Below are 17,253 nucleotides of genomic sequence, written 5' to 3' on the forward strand. Positions count from 1 at the left end.
GAAGGAAAAGCCCACACCAACAGACAAGTGATTGTTTATAGAGGGATAAAGAACCAACACCCCAACAGAAGTGATTGTTATAGAGGATAAAGAACCAACACCCAACAAAGTGATTGTTATAGAGGATAAGAACCAACACCCCACAAAGAAGTGATTGTTATAGAGGATAAAGAACCAACACCCAACAGAAGTGATTGTTATAGAGGATAAAGCCTAAAACCCAAACAGAAGTGATTGTTATAGAGGATAAAGAACCAACACCCCAACAGAAGTGATTGTTATAGAGGATCATGAACCAACACCCCAACAGAAGTGATTGTTATAGAGGATAAAGACAACACCCCAACAGAAGTGATTTGTTATAGAGGATAAAGAACCAACACCCCAACAAGAAGTGATTGTTATAGAGGATAAGAACCAACACCCCAACAGAAGTGATTGTTATAGAGGATAAAGAACCAACACCCCAACAGAAGTGATTGTTATAGAGGATAAAGAACCAACACCCCAACAGAAGTGATTGTTATAGAGGATAAAGGCAACACCCAAACAGAAGTGATTGTTATAGAGGATAAAGAACAAACACCAACAGAAGTGATTGTTATAGAGGATCATGAACCAACACCCCAACAGAAGTGATTGTTATAGAGGATAAAGAACCAACACCCAACAGAAGTGATTGTATAGAGGATAAAGAACCAACACCCCAACAGAAGTGATTGTTATAGAGGATAAAGAACCACACACCCCAACAGAAGTGATTGTTATAGAGGATATAGAACCAACACCCAACAGAAGTGATGTGTTATAGAGGATAAAGAACCAACACCCCAACAGAAGTGATTGTTATAGAGGATAAAGAACCAACACCCCAACAGAAGTGATTGTTATAGAGGATAAAGAACCAACACCCCAACAGAAGTGATTGTTATAGAGGATAAAGGCCTAACACCCAAACAGAAGTGATTGTTATAGAGGATAAAAGAACCAACACCACAACAGAAGTGATTGTTATAGAGGATAAAGGCCTAACACCCCAACAGAAGCCAAATTAACGAGACTGACCCAACCCCACACAAAAAACTCACACCCCTATAACTCCTGCAAATGAGGACACATTATCACAGGTACTCCCAGAACTTAGCTCCTTAATTAACCAAATTAATGAGCTGACTCCTCCCTCAACACCAACCCCACAACTAACCCTCCTACAGCCCCTGTAGGCCATGAGGACACCTAACCCTCCTACAGCCCCTGCAGGTCATGAGGACACCTAACCCTCCTACAGCCCCTGCAGGCCATGAGGACACCTAACCCTCCGCAGGCCATGAGGACACCTAACCCTCCTACAGACCTGTAGGCCATCAGGACACCTAACCCTCCTACAGCCCTGCAGACCACGAGGACACCTAACCCTCCTACAGCCAATGTAGGCCATGAGGACATCTAACCTTCCTACAGCCCCTGCAGGCTACACCAGACAGGGGGGGGGGGGGGACTCTTGTCAGTATAACTGTTCAGTGTGTCAGGCTACACCAGACGGGGGGGGGGGGGGCACTCTTGTCAGTAAACTGTTCAGTGTGTCAGGCTACACCAGACGGGGGGGGGGGCACTCTTGTCAGTACAACTGTTCAGTGTGTCAGGCTACACCATACATAGGGGGGGGGGGGGGGCACTCTTGTCAGTATAACTGTTCAGTGTGTCAGGCTACACCAGACAGGGGGGACTCTTGTCAGTAAACCTGTTCAGTGTGTCAGGCTACACCAGACAGGGGGGGCACTCTTGTCTTTATAACTGTTCAGTGTGTCAGGCTACACCAGACAGGGGGGGCACTCTTGTCAGTATATCTGTTCAGTGTGTCAGGCTACACCAGACAAGGGGGGGGGGCACTCTTGTCAGTATAACTGTTCAGCGTGTCAGGCTACACCAGACAAGGGGGGGGGGGGGGGGGCACTCTTGTCAGTATAACTGTTCAGTGTGTCAGGCTACACCAGACAAGGGGGGGGGGGGGGGGGACTCTTGTCAGTATAACTGTTCAGTGTGTCAGGCTACACCAGACAAGGGGGGGGGCACTCTTGTCAGTATAACTGTTCAGTGTGTCAGGCTACACCAGACAAGGGAGGGGGGGGGGCACTCTTGTCAGTATAACTGTTCAGTTTGTCAGGCTACACCAGACAGGGGGGGGGCACTCTTGTCAGTAGAACTGTTCAGTGTGTCAGGCTACACCAGACAGGGGGGGGGGCACTCTTGTCAGTATAACTGTTCAGTGTTGTCAGGCAACACCAGACAGGGGGGACATCTTGTCAGTATAACGTTCAGGTGTTTCAGGCTACACCAGACACAGAGGGGGGGGGGGGGCACTCTTGTCAGTAGAACTGTTCAGTGTGTCAGGCTACACCAGACAGGGGGGGGGGGGCACTCTTGTCAGTATAACTGTTCAGTGTGTCAGGCTACACCAGACAGGGGGGGGGGCACTCTTGTCAGTATAACTGTTCAGTGTGTCAGGCTACACCAGACAGGGGGGGGGGGCACTCTTGTCAGTATAACTGTTCAGTGTGTCAGGCTACACCAGACAGGGGGGGGCACTCTTGTCAGTATAACTGTCAGTGTGTCAGGCTACCACCAGACAGGGGGTGGGGGGCACTTCTTGTCAGTATAACTGTTCAGTGGTCAGGGCTACACCAGACAGGGGGGGCACTCTTTTCAGTAAACTGTTCATGTGTCAGGCTACACCAGACAGGGGGTGTGGGGGGCACTCTTGTCAGTATAACTGTTCAGTGTGTCAGGCTACACCAGACAGGGGGTGGGGGGCACTCTTGTCAGTTAACTGTTCGTGTGTCAGGCTACACCAGACAGGGGGGCACTCTTTTTCAGTACAACTGTTCAGTGTGTCAGGCTACACCAGACAGGGGGGGGCACTCTTGTCAGTATAACTGTTCAGTGTGTTCAGGCTACACCAGACAGGGGGGGGGGCACTCTTTTCAGTATAACTGTTCAGTGTGTCAGGATGAAACATGTCTGATGCAACCCGTACAACTAACGCCTTGTGAGGATTGTCATCGTACATGTCGTTCCTTCTACTGCTAAGAAAAACACAAAATTGGAACATGGCATCCCAAGGCATGTAAATCTGTCAGCTGGTATTACCTCAACAAGAATCGCAATATAACGTTAAAATAGACAACCCCCAACCTCACATATTGGTATCCTACACTGCCCTGTCTGTAAAGGTATGTGGTATCCTACACTGCCCTGTCTGTAAAGGTATGTGGTATCCTACACTATTCTGTCTGTAAAGGTATGTGGTATCCTACACTGTCCTGTCTGTTAAGGTATGTGGTATCCTACACTGCCCTGTCTGTAAAGGTATATGGTATCCTACACTGCCCTGTCTGTAAAGGCATGGGGTATCCTACACTGCCCTGTCTGTAAAGGTATGTGGATCCTACACTGTCCTGTCTGTAAAGGTATGTGGTATCCTACACTGCCCTGTCTGTAAAGGTATGTGGTATCCTACACTGCACTGTCTGTAAAGGTATGTGGTATCCTACACTGCCCTGTCTGTAAAGGTATGTGGTATCCTACACTGCCCTGTCTGTAAAGGTATGTGGTATCCTACACTGTCCTGTCTGAAAGATATGTGGGTATCCTACACTGCCTGTCTGTAAATGTATGTGGTATCCTACACTGTCCTGTCTGTAAAAGTATGTGGTAACCTACACGCACTGTCTGTAAAGGTATGTGGTATCCTACACTGTCCTGTCTGTAAAGGTATGTGGTATCCTACACTGGCCTTCTGTAAAGGTATGTTGTATCCTACACTGGCCTGCCTGTAAAGGTACGTGGTATCCTACACTGCCCTGTCTGTAAAGGTATGTGGTATCCTACACTGTCCTGTCTGTAAAGGGCCTTTGAAAAGCTGAGACACTGAAGTGGTTCAGGAAGTGGAACATGAGTGCTACCTTCAACCATTGGATGAATATGGGCATTCAGAGACCTTTGTGTTTTCTGATTTTGGGAGTAATCAGCAATCAGGGGTTCACCTGCCTATTTTTGAATCTACCATGATTTTCAAGGGTGAAAAGTGGTCGGCAGAGGGCCCCAATCGTGCAATACTCTTTCTAAAACATTTCAGAAAACCCAAGTACAAAAACTTCACTTTTATAGCTCACAATGCTAGAGCCAATGATTCTTATCTTCTTGTGAACCTCTTGATACAACAAGGTGTTGCACCACGGTGGGCCATAGCCCAAGGTAGTAAAATCTTGTGTTTTGTAGACCCAGCCTTCAACCAGAGGTACATTGATCATTTAAGTTTCTTACCCATGAGATTGGGCTTTGAAAACTCTGTGAAAGGATGGTTTTCTAATTTCTTCACATCTGAAGAGAATCTGCATTTTGTTGGATCTTATCCTGGTCCCGAAATGTACGTGTGTGATCTTATGTCTCCCAAAGAGAGAGAGATATTCATGACTTGGTATGAGAAAGTAATCCATAATACCTTTGATTTCCGTAAAGAGATGGAATTATGCTGTGACAATGATGTGGTTATCCTGCTTGAATGATGCCTCAGATTCAGAGAAGAGGTAATCAAAGATGCCGGCATTGACCCCTATAGTTGTACAACTATTGCATCGGCATGCATGAAAACCTATCGTACACACTTTTTACCTCCAGCATCTATAGCTATTCCATCGCCTGACGACTACCGTAGATAATACAAGTCAAACTCTAGCGGCTCCATCCATAGCTATTCCATCACCTGACAACTACCGCAGACAATACAAATCAAACTCTAGCGGCTCCATTCAATGGTTGGAGTACTTGTCACAGAATAAAAACATTTTTATTCAACATACTTTGAATAAAGGGGAGAAAAAAATGTTGACCCTAACTTGTAGATGGTTACTAACAGATTGACGGTGTTGAGACAGTGTTTGAGTACAACGGTTGTTTCTTCCACAGTTGTAAATCTTGCTTTGGACCCCAGGCCATGTGTGTCTTAACCCAAAATACTTTTGGGGATATTTAATTGTTAAAGTCAAGGATGCTAAGGTTAATGATGGTGCCGATGAAGGGTTGAGCTATGATGAGGATGATGTGTTGATGAGGATGATGTGTTGATGTATGATGCGGCTAAACTGCTTGACACAATAATGTCTGAGGTAGAGCCTATACTGATTGAAGATAGCATCAATGAGGAATATGATCAGGATATAGATCTTCAAGATAGGTTTCTCACAGCCTTTTACAGGACTCTAAAAGACAGAGAGGTGCAGTTACTAGATAGGTTTCTCCCAGCCTTTTACATGACTCTAAAAGACAGAGAGGTCCAGTTACTAGATAGGTTTCTCACAGCCTTTTACATGACTCTAAAAGACAGAGAGGTCCAGTTACTAGATAGGTTTCTCACGGCCTTTAACAGGACTCTAAAAGACAGAGGTCCAGTTACTAGATAGGTTTCTCACAGCCTTTTACAGAGCTCTAAAAGACAGAGAGGTCCAGTTACTAGATAGGTTTCTCACAGCATTTAACAGGACTCTAAAAGACAGAGAGGTCCAGTTACTAGATAGTTTCTCACAGCCTTTTACAGAGCTCTAAAAGACAGAGAGGTCCAGTTACTAGATAGGTTTCTCACAGCATTTAACAGGACTCTAAAAGACAGAGAGGTCCAGTTACTAGATAGGTTCTCACAGCCTTTTACAGAGCTCAAAGACAGAGAGGTCCAGTTATAGATAGGTTTCTCACAGCCTTTTACAGAGCTCTAAAAGACAGAGAACTAGTGTGTCAGGACAGATGATAACGCAGAAGGATTACCACGCTTTACATTGTTTTACCTGGAGGGAGGAACTTGATTAAAAGGTATTGATTTTATTAGAAGGTTTACATTTGCAACAGATTGTTGGGCTTAGATTCCATGCAGATTGAGTCTGCCTTGATGTCAGCATTGCACATTCTTCTCTCACATCCTTGTCTATTTAGTTATTTAGTTGGGATTGTTAGTTTAACCTCAACACACTCTGCAGATACAGCTGTAACCTGTAGAGTTAATACAGAGATGTTCAAGCACTGTATTGTAGTCAACTTTATGGAATGTAGTCATTCATAATGTCATCTCTTTCCAAAGGTGTCAAAGGAACAAAAAGGTATTGGTCGACAATAGAGGTGGATGCAGTTGAAGATTCCTCGATGGATTTATCCGAATGGGAAAAACGCCTGGAAAACAAGACTGTGAGAAATGCATTGCTGCTTCTCCCCAAGTGCTAGTAAACAGGGCTGGAGAGCAGTAAAGTTCTATGTACACAACAGAATAGCACAGTTCTATGTACACAACAGAATAGTTGCAGATCAGAGACATAAGTGTATGAGATGCTTCTGGCTATCTTGGTGTACCTCTGAATATTTAATGGGACACACTTGACTTAAGCTCATAGGCAGATGACGAATGTCCTCACATCTCATTCTGTTCGGGGAAGTTTTCCCAGGTGGGTTGTTCACTTTTGGAGTGACTAAGGTCTTCAAAATACAAAGCCTGCTGGAGTCTTGTGGAAAGACTGCATGTTGTTTTGGGAGTATTGAGTGACGTGTGTGTCCAGTGTGGTGTGTGTGTGTGTGTGTCCAGTGTGTGTCCTGTGTGTGTGTGTCCAGTGTGTGTGTCAGGTTATTATTTACAGGGACACTGAGGAGTCAACATCATAAACCCTAAACCCTGGATAGAGGGGTTCAGTGAATGTGGAGGTGAATGTGATCAGGTGGGTCAGTGTGTCAGAGGAGGCTCTATAGAAGGACAGAGTGCCAGCTGGCCAGTCCAGATACACTCCTACTCTGTGGGAGCTGGAGGGGCAGACGTCTATGCTAATGGAATTATTATTGTGACAGGCTCTGTAACTGATGTCAGAGCAGAACAGACTCCAGGACTTGTCATTGTATCCAAGATAACAGTCATTAAACTCTCCTCTCCTGTTTGTTCCTTTATATGTCACTCCTATAACAACCTCTCTCCCACTCCACTCTATCTCCCAGTAACAGCGCCCAGTCAGACCCTCTCTACACAGCACCTGCTGCCAGTCCTCAAATCTCTCTGGGTGTTCTGGATACGGCTGCAGCTGTCTCCTCCATGTCACCTTTCTGTTCTCCTCAGACAGAGAGAGGAGTCTGTTTACTGTGTTTAGGTCCAGTGTGAGATCACAGACATCTGATGGATGAAACCAGACACAATATTAGAAATCATCATCATTCACATTAGAATGTTAACTCACTTTTCACTAATTCATTTAATGTAGATGTTTCTAGGTATCAAAAGGAGAAGTTAAGGTAACTTGAGACTTGTTGAATGATCATATGTTATACTGTATGGTAATATAAAACACACTTATTCCCATTAATTACACACACACACACACACACACACACACACATCATGACCACAAACACACATTTCACAAACAAACACTTCTTATATAACACGAGCGCGCCACACACACACTCACCTGTATGCATCATGAACACAAACAAACACTTCTAACAGAACACACACACACACGTACACACATACATCCACACACACACACACACACACTGGACACACACACACCTGTAATCATGAACGCAAACACACATTTCTTATGTAACACAAACATGCCACACACACACACAGACACACACATTGTCAAAGCAACTGTTTGTAAACTTTGGTGTCCATGATTTCTACTTCTGTTGAACTACAGCTGATATTTAATATGACCAAGTAAGTATTGATGGTGGTCTTTGACTTTGATTTAACTTGAATTAAGACTTATTCTTAGTCATATTCTTCACAGCAGTCAACACTCACATTTTCTCAGCCCAGGTTTCATTGTGTACTCTCCACCATGTTCCACACTGTAGCGGTAAGCAGAAGAACAGACAGTCATTGAGTGATACACCTTAACTCTCTCTCACACACACACACACACACACACACACAGTCAGCATATAACTTTGTCCAAGTGGTGGTAAGAATGTTTGTCTTAACTAGCCTGATAAGTCAAACATGTCTGATATGAACATTGACATAAACCCTCAACATACTTGAGTTTCTCCAGTCTGCAGTGTGGATCCTCCAGTCCAGCAGAGAGCAGTCTGACTCCTGAGTCTCCTGGGTGATTGTAGCTCAGATCCAGCTCTCTCAGGTGTGAGGGGTTTGAACTCAGAGCTGAGGCCAGACAAGCACAGCCTTCCTTGGAGACTAGACAGCCTGACAGCCTGCAAAGAGTCACATCATATTAAATCCACACTGCTATTCTTTGGTGGTGAAAATAGTGGCAGAATATTTTTACAACATATTCAGATATATCAGTGTTATGAAACCTGCCATATCTATTCAGATATTAATGTATCATTATTAGAAATGACAAATGATCAAAGTATTGCCTGCAGATAGAAACATGTATAGTTGAGTAGACTGACCAGACCAGTTTAAAAAGCATCAGTCAAAAGACAGACAGTGAGGTATCAGATTTAGATTGTATTGAGTATACAGTCCACACCATTTCTATTTTGACAGTGAAGCTCACATTTTAAATGTGTCTCTATACTCCAGCATTTTGGAATTCATATCAAATGTTTCATATGAAGTGAGAGTATTTGACTAATTTCACCTTTTATTTGAGGGTATTTTCATACATATCTGTTTCACCATTGAGAAAAATTAAAGCACTTTATGCATCTAGTCCCCCCATTTGAAGAAGTCATAAGAATTCTGACCAATTCACTTACAGTGTACGAAAGTAGTCAAAAGTTTAGTATTTGGTCCCATATTCTTTGAATGCAATGACTACATCAAGACTGTGACTGCCATGATTGAGAAAGATCATGAATGAATCATAAATAATAATGAGTAAGAAAGTTACCTCTCACCATTACCAATAACAGAGACTACAACATAACATGCTAACTTCTCACCATTACCAATAACAGAGGCTACAACAAAACATGCTAACCTCTCACCAGTACCAATGACAGAGGCTACAACAAAACATGCTAACCTCTCACCATTACCAATAACAGAGGCTACTGTCACGTTCTGACCTTAGTTCCTTTGTTTTGACTTTTGTTTTAGTTGGTCAGGGCGTGAGTTGGGTGGGTAATCTATGTTTTCTATTTCTGTGTTGGTTTTCTGTGTTTGGCCTGATATGGTTCTCAATCAGAGACAGCTGTCTATCGTTGTCCCTGATTGGGAACCATATTTAGGTAGCCTGTTTTCTGTTGGGTTTTGTGGGTGGTTGTTTTCAGTCTKTGTGTGTCTGCACCAGATAGAACTGTTTCGGTTTTCACTTTGTTGTTTTGTAATTTTTAGTGTTCAGTTTTTTGATTATCATTAAATTAAGATGAACACTAACCACGCTGCGCTTTGGTCCTCTCCTTCCACCGACGAAAGCCGTTACAGCTACAACAAAACATGCTAACCTCTCACCATTACCAATAACAGAGACTACAACAAAGCATGCTAACCTCTAACCATTAACCACAAATAAAAGGTGACATTCTGTACTGTCACATATGAAACATTCTATCTCAAGTCCAAAATGCTGGAGCATAGCACCAAATTTAAAACTGTAAGCTTCACTGTCCAAACACATTGTGTGGACTATGTGTGTCTGATAAACACATGTGGATCTTGTGAACAGTTGTCACTATTTGACCAACTACAGGAATACTGACCTCAGAGTCTCCAGTTTACAGTGGGGATTCGCCAGTCCAGCAGAGAGCAGCTTCACTCTTGAATCGTTCAGGTCATTGTTACTCAGATCCAGCTCTCTCAGGTGTGAGGGGTTTGAACTGAGAACTGAGGCCAACACTTTACAGGATGTGTCTGTGAGTTTACAGCCACTGAGTCTGCCAAAACAGAAGAAATACAATAACAGACAGGTTGTATTGAAATGTTACGCTTAGCTTTTCCTGTTTACGCTATTACTCGTTTACAAATAATGTGTTGGGTTTGACCACAGAGCTGAGACCAGAGAAGCACAGCCTTCCTTTGTGACTAGACAGCCTGACATCCTGCAAAAGTTAAATCATATTAAAATCACACTGCTATTCTTTGGTGGTGAAAAAAGTGGCAGTATATTTTTTCAACATATTCAGATATATCAGTGTCCTGAAACCTGCCATATCTAATCAGAAATTAATGTATCATTTTTAGAAATGACAAATTATGAAAGTATTGCCTGCAGATAGAAACATGTATAGTACAAATAKTTGAGTAGACTGTCCAGACCAATTTAAAAAGCAGTATCAGTCCAAAGACAGATTTAGATTGTATTGAGTATACAGTCCACATCATATCTATTTTGACAGTGAAGCTAACATTTTAAATGTGGCTCTATACTCCAGCATTTTGGATTTGAGATCAAATGTTTCATATGAGGTGACAGTGTCACGCACTGGCCTTAGTTCCTTTTTTATGTCTATATTTTGGTTTGGTCAGGGCGTGAGTTGGGGTGGGCATTCTATGTTTTTTTTCCTATGTTTTCTTTTCTATGTGTTTGGCCTGGTATGGTTCCCAATCAGAGGCAGCTGTCTATCGTTGTCTCTGATTGAGAACCATACTTAGGTAGCCTTTTCCCACCTGGTGTTTGTGGGTAGTTGTTTTGTGTTGTGTCATCTTTCAGGACTGTTTCGATTTTCGTTGTTTCATTTTCTATTTCGTGTTCAGTTATATTAAATTAACATGGACACTTACCACGCTGCGTTTTGGTCCCATCTTTCCTGTTCCTCAGATGAAGAAGATCGTTACAGACAGTATATAATGTCCCCTTTTATTTGAGGGTATTTTAATACATATCTGATTCACCGTTTTGAAATGAAATGACTTTATGTATCTAGTCCCCTTATTTGAAGAAGTCATAAGTATTCTGACCAATTCACTTATAGTGGTTTAAAGTTGAGTATTTGAAAATATTAAGTTGAGTATTTTATCCGATATTCCTTGAACGCAGCGACTACATCAAGCTTGTGACTCAAACTCGTTGATTGCATTTTCAGTTTGTTTTGGTTGTGTTTTGGGTTATGTTTTGCCTATTACTAAAATTATGGATGGTGTAACGTCTGCTTCCAACTCACACTCTCAAACACCTAGATCCCCTGAACGCAGCTCACTCTCCAGATCCCAATCACCTGAATTCTGATTACCTGTTCACACACCTGTATGTCATTATCAGTATTTAGTTCAGTTCTTTGCACCCCATCACTGTGAGTTAATGTTTGTTTTGTGAAACACTTCTATTCGGGAATGCTGTACGTCCTGTAATTTACTCCTCCCGTGGATGATAGTGTTTACCTGCCTCACTAATGACGCCTTTTGCCTTTTCCCTGCCTGTACCTATTGGATTTCCTGTTATCAACCTATTGCCTGATCTCCCGGACTACGTTACTAGCCTTTTCCCTGTCTGTACTGTTGCCTTTTTGGACCTCCTGTATATGACGTTGTGCCTGCCCCTGGACCCAGCTACCTGCCTCCTCCTGTGTATRACCTTGTGCCTGCTCCTGGACCCAGCTACCTGCCTCCTACTGTGGTCCTCTACTAATAAAAACCTGCTGCACCCTGCGCTTGAAACCAGCTCTCTGTCTCCCATCGTATTAATTAAAGATGGTGACTGGAGTATTTTTATTTACAAGTGAGTAGATAACATGTTTCTAAACACCACTAAATTAATCCTGATGATGCCATAATTAAGAAAAATCACGAATGAATCAAGAATAATAATGAGTGAGTTACAGAGGCTACACCAAAACATGCTAACATCTCACCATTACCAATAACAGAGGCTACACCAAAACATGCTAACCTCTCACCATTACCAATAACAGAGGCTACAACAAACCATACTAACCTCTCACCATTACCAATAACAGAGGCTATAACAAAACATGCTAACCTCTCACCATTACCAATAACAGGGGATACACCAAAACATGCTAACCTCTCACCATTACCAATAACAAGGGATACAACAAAACATGATAACCTCTCACCATTACCAATAACAGAGGCTACAACAAAACATGCTAACCTCTCACCATTACCAATAACAGAGGCTACAAAAAAACATGCTAACCTCTCACCATTACCAATAACAGAGGCTACAACAAAACATGCTAACCTCTCACCATTACCAATAACAGAGGATACAACAAAACATGCTAACCTCTAACCATTACCAATAATAGGAGAGGTTAGAATTTATTCTGATCTTTGTGCCACAAACTTTGTTATTCATCATTATTCATGATTCATTCATGCATCCACATTAATGTAGAAGTGTTCAGAAACATCTATTCTTACTGACAATACAAGTGAAGTGACTCCAAAATGACAGGACATTATTCACCATTCAGTTTCTATTAGGAAAAACATAATCCAAAACACAACCAAAAAARCTTGTAAATGCATTCAACAAGTTAGTAGAATCACAAGCTTGATGTTATCACTGCAGGCATGGAATATGTGACCAAATACTAAACTTTTGATTGAATGTATTTGTCCAAATAATTAAGACTTCTTCAAATTGGAGAACTACATACTGTATATAAAGTGCTTTCATTTCTAAATGGTAAAATATATGTATGAAAATATCTTTAAATAAAACGTGACATTCTGTACTGTCACCTAATATGAWATTTTGTATCTCAAATCCAAAATGCTGGAGCATAGCACCACATTTAAAACTATAAGCTTCACTGTCCAAACACATATGGTGTGGACTATGTGTGTCTGGTAAACACATGTGAATCTGGTGAACAGTTATCACTTGATGACCAACTACAGGAATACTGACCTCAGAGTCTCCAGTTTACAGTGGGGATTCCCCAGTACAGCAGAGAGCAGCTTCACTCCTGAATCCTTCAGGTCATTGTAACTCAGATCCAGCTCTCTCAGGTGTGAGGGGTTTGACTCCAGAGCTGAGACCAGAGAAGCACAGCCTTTCTCTGTGACTCCACAGCCTGACAACCTGACAAAGAGATCATCATGATTTCACAAACACACTGTTATATTAATGACTAGTGTAGAAGGACAATGGCAGATGCATTTGGTTAATTCTCTCAAACAACATATAGATTAATCTTCCGTCTCCTAGAATTGTATGGTTGTAATGTTACACTAATGTGAAAATCAATGCATTTATTCAATATGTTATTCAATATAACATTATATACATATTATAATACATATTTTTCTCTGAACTGAATATTGCTTCCTGATGATTAGTTCTTATATGTCATTTTATGTACTCACAGAACAGCTCTGGAGGCTTTGACCACTGGCAGCAGCCTCAGAAGACCTTCCTCTGATCTGGAGTATTTCTTCAGGTCGAACACATCCAGCTCCTTTTCTGAAGTCAGCAACACAAAGACCAGAGCTGACCACTGTGCAGGGGACAGGTTGGGTTTTGAGAGACTTCCGGATCTCAGGTATCTTTGGATCTCCTGCACTAGAGACTGGTCATTCAGTTCATTCAGACAGTGGAASAGATTGATGCTCCTCTCTGGAGAGGGATTCTCCCTGATCTTCTCCTTGATGTACTTGATTGTTTCTTCATGGCTCTGTGAGCTGCTTCTTGTCTTTGTCAGTAGACCTCGTAAGTGCTTCTGATTGGACTCCAGTGAGAGGCCCAGAAGGAAGCGGAGGAAAAGGTCCAGGTTTCCCGTCTCACTTAGTAAGGCTTTATCCACAGCACTCTTGTAGAAAGTAACTTTACGCCTTTGTTTGATCCTCACAGAAAAGTTCCAGGGCGTTGATTGCGGTTCGGCCATTAGATTCTCATTGTTGTTGATGAATGAGAGGAACACATATACAGCAGCCAGAAAYTCCTGAATGCTCAGATGAACAAAGCAGTACACCTTGTCCTGGTACAGCCCACTTTCCTCTTTAAAGAGCTGTGTGCACAATCCTGAGTACACTGAGGCTTCATTGACATCAATGCCAGCCTCTTTCAGGTCTTCTTCATAGAATATCAGATTGCCATTCACAAGCTGTTGAAAAGCCAGTTTTCCCAGTGACAGAATGCTCTCTTTATTCCAGTGTGGACCTGTCTCTTCTTTCCTAAGATACTTTTCATTCTTCTGTTTGGTATGAAACACCACAAGGTGTGTGTACATCTCAGTTAGAGTCTTGGGCATCTCTTCTCTCTTATGTTCCAGCATGTGTTCAAGGACTGTTGCAGAAATCCAACAGAAGACTGGCATGTGGCACATGATGTGAAGGCTCCTTGATGTCTTTATGTGTGAGATGATTCTGTTGGCCAGGTCCTCATCACTTAATCTCTTCCTGAAGTACTCCTCCTTCTGTGGGTCATTGAACCCTCGTACCTCTGTTAGCTGGTCAACACACCCTGAAGGGATCTTATTGGCTGCTGCAGGTCGGGTAGTTATCCAGAGGAGAGCAGAGGGAAGCAGATTTCCCTTGATGAGATTTGTCAGCAGAACATCCACTGAGGTTGACTCTGTGACATCACAACAGATCTTGTTCTTCTGGAAGTCTAGGGGCAGTCGGCACTCATCCAGACCATCAAAGATGAAGASAACTTTGTACTTGTCGAAGTTGGAGATTCTTGATTGTTTGGTTTCCATTGAGAAGTGATTAAGAAGTTCAATGAAAGTGTGTTGGTCCCCTTTCATCAAATTCAGCTCCCGAAAAGGGAATGAAAATACAAATTGGACATCCTGATTTGCTTTTCCTTCAGCCCAGTCCAGAATGAACTTCTGCACAGAGACTGTTTTTCCAATGCYAGCAACTCCCTTTGTCAGCACAGTTCTGATAAGTTTGTCTTGTCCAGTTAAGGGTTTGAAGATGTCATTACATTTGATTGGCGTCTCTGGTCTTGTTTGTTTCCTGGTTGTTGTCTCAATCTGTCTCAGCTCATGTTCATTATTGACCTCTCCTGTTCCCCCCTCTGTGATGTAGAGCTCTGTGTAGATCTTATTGAGAAGTGTTGGGTTTCCATGTTTAGCGATCCCCTCAAATACACATTGAAACTTCTTCTTTAGATTAGATTTGAGTTCACGTTGGCAAACCATAGCATGCTCATCTGAATGAAGAATTAACACAGAGGATATTAATATTTTTTATATGTTTTAATGCCTACAGTATTGTAGGACGGTTATGATATATTATATATATATTATATATATAAATATTATCATTTATTCTCTTAATTAACTAACTGTATAAATGTGTAAATGTTTTCATAATGCATTACAGACTGGTATGACTGATTACATTATTATTGGTATTATTGATGGTATTATTAATGTTGTCTCTCTCTCTCGCTCTAAATTAATCACCACAACACATCCCTGCTGCTACTTGATGAGGTCACTAGGTGTTGTGTGTTGTGTGTTGTGTACAATATCATTGGGTTACACAGCTACTTTAGCTGTACTTTAACAACAGCTTTTAAATGTTATAAAACATAATTCAACATGAGGCAGACAGATCTTACTTTTCTCCAGTGTGTCAGCAAGCTCCTTCTGGTTCATTTTCCTCAGGACGTGCAGTGTGATCTTAAGAGCCCCCTCTCTGGCACTGCTCTCCTGCTTCTCATCTTCAGTGTCCACCACTTCCTTATCCTGCTTCTGACTCTCAAAGCCTTCTGGGAGTTCTGGACTAAGAATCCTCTTGAACATMTTCAGCTCGTTCTTCACAAATGTCATAATATTCTCTTCAAGGAACTGAAATAAATAAAGTAAATAAGTTAAGCAAGAGAATAAATGCTTTCTCATTAACACATGAATGAATGATTAACATATCAACTTTACTTGAGGTAAACAAAAACAAATGTTCATAACAGGACCACATACACTGAATATGGAGGCCAGGTCTGTTTGATGACTCTGGGAAGACTGATCACTGAGAATCTCTGACTCTGATCTCTCCTGTTGGTTTCTGTGGACAAAACGTGAAGATTACATCTCCTCATCCAGGGAGTACACACCACACACACAACACACACACACACACACACCAACACACACACCACACACACACACACACACACACACCACAACACACACACACACACCACACCAACACACCACACCACACACACAACACACACACACACACACACACAAACACACAGGACTATGAAAATGGACAAAAGGATTAGCCTATGGATTATGAAAACAGCAAAGGAAATGGGAAAATGGGAGAGGAGAAATGACTAGAGACAGTGTTGTTTAACTCACTGACCATGACCCATGAGTTCTTCTTACCTTTGTTCAGTAGAAAAGTCTCCCTCTCTAAACAATATAGGTTGTTGCATAGAACAGTCACTCTTCATGGACACACAGCTGGGTACAGGGGAGGCTGGTCTCTCCTTATTGATTGCACTTCAACACAACAGAGACAAACATTACATCTCTCATTTACTCTGAGCTCAGTTGGGGAAACACAAGAGTTTCATTCTAAAGCGCTACATATCACTTTTCATAAATGTTCGTAAATTAGCTTTTATTGTTTAAAAAAATTATGAAAGAGATTGGTGTGTTTTTCACTAGCTAATCAGACATGTGATTGTTCAATGACAGACATGTATTTGTTTAAAAATCACTTGATTTTTTCATTTCAGAGAGACAAATAGTCATGTTTTTTTTGCTAAATGCTATATACTGTATATGCCTCACTCTCAGAGAAATCAGTAGTACTGCTAGGTTTTACACAGTAATAATATATACCTGCCTCACTCTCAGTGAAATCAGTAGTACTGCTGGGTTTTACATGGTCAAATGTGACCGACCGGCTCGATTCGGTCTTATGTAGCAAAATTTGAAATTTTGTTATTTTCATTGGATAATAGTAGAGACTCAGAGCTAGAAAATAGTATATCATACGCTACAGTTGAGGAACAATGGGAAAGTAATTCTGCTTCGAAAGATGATAAACTTGTAACCTCACTTTTGAGAAAATGTCCTTTGAATGTTTTGGTACCTACTGGAGAGCTCTTCTTTGTCTACAGGGCTGTTACTTTGGCAGATGTCACCCATCTAAATAAATAGTTAATTATATATATATATATATATACAGTGGGGAGAACAAGTATTTGATACACTGCTGATTTTCCTACTTACAAAGCATGTAAAGGTCTGTCATTTTTTATCATAGGTACACTTCAACTGTGAGAGACGGAATCTAAAACAAAAATCCAGAAAATCACATTGTATGATTTTTAAGTAATTAATTTGCATTTTATTGCATGACATAAGTATTTGATA

General features: G+C 41.7%; 1 protein-coding gene across 2 annotated transcripts in view; it reads right to left on the reverse strand.

The window, feature by feature from the left end:
* Window positions 1-5,855: 5,855 nt before the first annotated feature.
* The window catches only part of LOC112067820 (NLR family CARD domain-containing protein 3-like), a 63,290-nt gene continuing 51,892 nt past the window's right edge, over window positions 5,856-17,253 (reverse strand). Inside the window, exons 4-12 of one of the 2 annotated variants that reach the window (XM_070448393.1) lie at window positions 16,255-16,371; window positions 15,841-15,925; window positions 15,483-15,711; window positions 13,277-15,068; window positions 12,819-12,992; window positions 9,703-9,876; window positions 8,071-8,244; window positions 7,835-7,881; window positions 5,856-7,195 (exon numbers count right to left, since the gene is read on the reverse strand). In XM_070448393.1, coding sequence (XP_070304494.1) covers window positions 6,669-7,195; window positions 7,835-7,881; window positions 8,071-8,244; window positions 9,703-9,876; window positions 12,819-12,992; window positions 13,277-15,068; window positions 15,483-15,711; window positions 15,841-15,925; window positions 16,255-16,371 — 3,319 coding nt within the window. In that variant the 3' untranslated portion in view covers window positions 5,856-6,668. The remainder of the gene's footprint in view (window positions 7,196-7,834; window positions 7,882-8,070; window positions 8,245-9,702; window positions 9,877-12,818; window positions 12,993-13,276; window positions 15,069-15,482; window positions 15,712-15,840; window positions 15,926-16,254; window positions 16,372-17,253) is intronic. The other variant, XM_070448394.1, reaches the window with a different exon arrangement.

Source organism: Salvelinus sp. IW2-2015, linkage group LG18 (genome assembly GCF_002910315.2).
Source record: "Salvelinus sp. IW2-2015 linkage group LG18, ASM291031v2, whole genome shotgun sequence".
NCBI lineage: Eukaryota > Metazoa > Chordata > Actinopteri > Salmoniformes > Salmonidae > Salvelinus > Salvelinus sp. IW2-2015.